The following is a 5180-nucleotide window of genomic DNA, read 5'->3' as shown; positions in this document are numbered from 1 at the left end:
GTCAACTATAGTCAGAAAAGTGCCTCTTATAAATTTCATCAACTTAAATCATCATTTTCAAACCCCCTTTTCAACACAGTCACCCTTTTAAACCGTCCTAAAGACAATCTACCTCTTAGTATCTCTCCTTTTATCTTTCCATTAAAAGAGAAGAAAAACACGGAAAATGAGAGAAAATGCAAAAAAGTACTCCCAAATTTTGCCAAATTTGAATGAACCTCTGTACTAGATTTGGGTCGTCTTAATAATTGGGAAAATCCGGCTAGTAACTGGAAGCGATTTTCTTTCAAGATTGATTTTTACTCTTCTTTTCCTCAATTGCTATTTGGTGGCAGCTTCTAATCAGCGCAATTGGTCGTCACACCTCATTAACTGGCCCGAAAATCAATCAATGCGAAAAGAAAATCTTATCGTCGAAACCTGGTGATACAAAACTGCTTTCATCACCAAAATCAAAATTCCCATAAAAATGGTTAAGACACAATTTCCGAAATAGATTGCAGTCGCCAACACAATCTAAATAAGTTACATCTTCTGGTCTGTAAAATATCGAGAAAGCGCGTTCATTTTCATAATGTGCTTCGATTTTTCTACAAACTCGTTGCAATTCATAAATCAACAAATCCGTATTATCATGTTTTTCATGCAAGGGTTCTCTTTCAAGATTTTTTTTTTGGTTAAGTTTAAATTGTATGGTGGTAACTACAGCATCAGCTTAATTCGACAATATCAATTAACATTTTTGGGTATTTTGGGTAATTGGGTGGATTTTTGATGAAGCTTTCTAATAGCTTATATATGTGATAAGGTCTCTTAATCGGCTTTGGCTGTGATTCGTTTGGTCGACTCAGAGATCTCAGAGTGGGTTATTTTGGGTAATTGGGTGGATTTTCGATGAAGCTTTCTAATAGCTTGTATCTGTTATCAGGTCTCTTAGTCGGCCTAGGCTTTGATTCGTGTGGTCGACTCAGAGATCTGTTTCGTCCATATGTTCCAGGCTGGAAAATCATAGTCGACATTGGAGATCCAATAACTGGTGCTTTATCCGGCTCATCGGAAGCGCCGTTGTGCGATGATATAGTTCCATTTCTAGAGAAGTCTAAAAAAAACTTGATTAGAATAGAATGCTTCAATTTCAGAAAAACGGCTGGTAGTCGAGAAATAGCTAGTATACAAATTTTTCGAATCAAAATCTCAGCAAAGAGTTGAAGCTGAACTGTTCAAAATATTCAATTGCAAATTTTGTTAGAAATGTTGCAAAAATCACTTCGATTGATTAATGAGATAATTTACCAATGAACTTTTCAAATTTTCAACACATTTGAGGAGATAAATAAAGTAATGCGGTTCCTGCGAATCGCAGAGGAGCTATCAGTAGGCCTTAACAGTCCTGTCGAGGATAGTCCATTTGTATTATCTCCTAACATTCCAGACTGTGTAATTTTTTTGCGACTCAAGGCCGTTTTTTGCGTCTAGAACTCTCACGTGGTACCTCTATTGCAGCTGAAATTGACCTAGTTTCTCAATTACGATAGAAATAAATATAGAACTACTTCTGAAAACAGACCTCTAGAGTTGGCCGCAAGATAAGAAGGTGGTGGTTTGATATGCTTCGTGAGAGGACCCAGACTATTAGTCCTGTTGAACGACACGCTTGGCTGTATCACCCGATTAACTCCGAAATTAGGTTTCTGAGGCTGTCTCAATTTCTCCATAGTTTTCTCCTCCTCCTCCATAAATTTAGCATACACCCATCGAGTGAACGCACAGCCGAATGTTCGACTCGTGTTTATCTCCACCATTCGCAGAATCAGGACTCCATCCGGTCGCAAGTATTCGTTCACGAACTTCTCCAGACTCGTCCTGTGATCGGCCAGTTTATAGTATTCCACTCCAAAACGTCTGCTGGCTCGCTTGACTGCCGTGATTGTGTAATTAATGCGGTTGCAGGGTATGGCCAGACGCCAAAGCCACATGACTAAAAACGAAAAAAAATATCAAAATTGAAGAGTTTTGCTGGAAAAGATGATCATTATAATAACATAAAAAAAACTTTGTTAGGTCGCATTTACGATTTATCGCAGTAGTTTGATTTGCCTCTGGTTGTTTCAATTTGGATAAAATTTGGCTGATGTTTAAAGAAATCGAGGGGGGAGCGGAATTTTTTGACAAATAATATGACCTTCCCTTTCTGCGAGGCTGCAAAAAACACTAACACGATTTCACTGTCAAAAAGATTTCAATGCCCGGATGCTAATAAAAAGTTAAAACTTACTTAGATTCAACGAAGTCAGCACAATATTCAAAACCAAAATAGTCCACACAATCAGAAATATCTTCTCCGTGAACAAATTGATTGTCAGCACGCACATCACAGTATAAGTTTTCACGTATCCGGTTTCCCTCACATGAAAGTCACAAAGGGTTATCTTGGGAAAGAGTGATGTAACCATTCTCTCACTTGCACCATTTTCGATGAAAAGTTTCGAAACTGTGACTCCAAAATAAAAAAAGTCATTTCCGAAGAATATAGTCAAAAACCAGAGGTCAACCAGAGCAACCATGATGTATATGAGTTTAATGATCAAATAAATTACAGACACTCTGTTATGATGGTAAACTCGGAAAAGATTGAAACTGTGACAACTTGAAGGTCGTAAGCCCAGATGTTCGTTTTGCAATTGTCTCTGCCTTAGGTAGTGGTCTAAGGTTTTGGAAGCCGCGTCGAAAGTTTCGTACAGTTTCCAAACATTTGTCTCATTTTCCCTAAAAAAATGTTACTAAATTTATCAACGGTTCTTAAACTAATTTTAGCGTCTCTTTCCCGAATTGTAGAGGACCTATTTTCAAACTTGTCCAAGAAGGATAGTCTTTTTTTTTAAAGTATTTTGATCATTTTGTTTCTGAAGAACTTGCATTTTTGATGCTAGTTTTTTAAATTGATATTGAGTTCAAATTAACTTCAACTTTTTGCAAAACAGGACTGCTCGTATCAGGGCGAAGCCCTGAATGTTTCGACTGCCTTTTAAGGTCTATGGAACAGTAATCACATGAAAAAATTAAATGTAATAAAAAGAAAATGAATTTTTTCTAAATCTGAGATTTTTTGGCATACAAACTACAAGGTGATAGGTTTTGATCCTAGTAAAAAATCAATTATGGCATAAAAGCTTCTTTCTACCAATTTGGAACGATTTCAAGACGGATTAAATCTCCGCTTACGCGTTAATAGCGCGAAATATATCGCGCGTTAATTGTCCCAAATTGGGCAAAATGGCAATCTTTAAACCTCCATAACTTTACGAAAAATGATCACAGGTGAAATATCTTTTCAAGTTTAAGCTCGAGACAACAATACCTTTTGAATGATTTTTAAAAAGTTCCGTCAAAAATGGTTAGTTACAAAGTCGAAGTTTGTCTGAAGTAAAAAAAAAAACCCACCCCGAGCACAAATATTCCGTCACTTTCCTTAGGAAAGTCGGAACAATAACAAAATACTTACGTTTCTGTGAACCTCTCGACGTATGCATTGATGTTAATTGTGTGTTTCATTGTCGCATGCCAAAAGAAATTCGGGAGATAAAAGCTGAACGAAAGCATTCCTGAAGCAGATAAATATATTCGAAAAACTCATATAGATCAAATAGATGTGACATTATTAGGAACTTTTTGAATTGCTGGTTTTGGAAAACTATTTCGAACTTTATGAGATCAACGAGCAAGAGTTTCAGACGTCATTGGGCTCCTTTTTGATTAATTTTGTACCTCAACAAGAGTGCGGTGGTGAATTATGGTACGAATAAAAGTGTTCTTTATCTGGTTTGATTTGTTCTCACCTAATATGATTGGCACCCACTGGTAGTAGGCTAGTTCCCAGTCTATGTTCAGTTCATCCCTCGCCTCCCCCACTGACATGTGGTCTGGGATGTAGTAAGTATTCCTCATCCAGCAGATATTGTCCACATACTGGATCCATTGAGCTAAAAATTACAAAAACCTATACAAAAAACACTTATGCTAGATAAATATACACTAAAATAAAACTATTTTAGGTGTTCGGAAAAACGTCTTTGGATAAATCAGCCATGTAATTCACTATTTTAAACTCAGCAAAATATGCAAATATGTCTCAGAGTATTTCAGAATCAATCACCAGCTATTTTTCGTACTATTGTTAGATATCCATTTTTGGCTGACTGGCCCTAAAATTTTTCTACACCTAAATAATTTCCTAGAGGGTAGGACTCTATATGAAAATTACATTACAGCTGGTTACCACCGCGACCATAAATCGAGATAGTCGGCAAAGTAGTCTTTAACCAATTGAACACTTTTTCCTATGAAAGCGACCGATTTTTCGTTTTGGTAATTGCGAAATCCCACCCTCGAAGTGAGCATTGAGAGGGAATTATACGTGAATAAAAAGTGAATTTGCTCAAAAATATCCAATTCGGAAAATTTGGACGCTCACTTGTGAAGTACTCTGGTGTCCAGCAGTCGATTGGGTCTCCCACGTAGGACTTGAGGGTGCTGAGGAGGGCGAGGGAGAAGAAGGTGATGGTGGTTAGCTGGAAATTGAGCTTGTCAATCACATTCGTCGCCTTAGTCGACCCCGGGTGCTTCAAATTCTCAATGAACGAATCCAACATAATGTTGATAAAATTATCAAACCAATTTTTAAGAACTTCAGAGCAATATACGTTGTGCCGCTGAAAACTTTCCGAGGAAAAAAAGGCCAAATTTTTGTGAAAAGTCTATGGAAACAGAGATTTTTTACCTTTTGTCAGTCTTTTTAGTCATTTCTACGGTTTCTATTGTTGTTTCTAAAAACGATAAGTTATTAATATCAGATGAAAACGAATGAATTTTTCATTCGTATGGTATCAATACAATTCGTGTAATTCTGGTATTTTATAGCTGCGTACTTTCACAATTGTTAAAATGCTTTTTCGTTTACATATATAAAGTTAAATACTATAAGTGTTTTGACTAAATGAACAACACAGCAGTCATCTTGGTTTAACCTTTTGCGAGTCGAATAAGTTTTCGAAGCTTTGAAAACAAACTTTCAAACTTGAGCATAATCTGAGCCAGCTTAAGGACCGAGCGAAGTGCTATATTTGCAAATTCCATCGCGTCCAATTTGCGATAACGTTTTTTTCCAATTGCAACACGCAATT

The 5180-nt window shown here is 36.7% G+C and overlaps 1 protein-coding gene across 1 annotated transcript; it reads right to left on the bottom strand.

Moving 5' to 3' along the window:
• Positions 1 to 682: 682 nt before the first annotated feature.
• On the bottom strand, positions 683 to 4970 carry LOC134839234 (innexin unc-9-like). The gene is made up of 6 exons (XM_063854718.1): positions 4472 to 4970; positions 3837 to 3980; positions 3503 to 3602; positions 2276 to 2766; positions 1568 to 1978; positions 683 to 1099 (listed from the first exon to the last, which is right to left on the bottom strand). The coding sequence occupies exons 1-6, from the start codon at positions 4647 to 4649 to the stop codon at positions 867 to 869; spliced, it is 1557 nt and encodes a 518-aa protein (XP_063710788.1). The 5' UTR covers positions 4650 to 4970; the 3' UTR covers positions 683 to 866.
• Between the last annotated feature and the right edge of the window lie 210 nt (positions 4971 to 5180).

Source organism: Symsagittifera roscoffensis, chromosome 2 (genome assembly GCF_963678635.1).
Source record: "Symsagittifera roscoffensis chromosome 2, txSymRosc1.1, whole genome shotgun sequence".
Lineage (NCBI taxonomy): Eukaryota > Metazoa > Xenacoelomorpha > Acoela > Convolutidae > Symsagittifera > Symsagittifera roscoffensis.
Note: the sequence above shows the minus strand (reverse complement) of the source record. Positions and strands in the feature narration are given on the sequence as shown.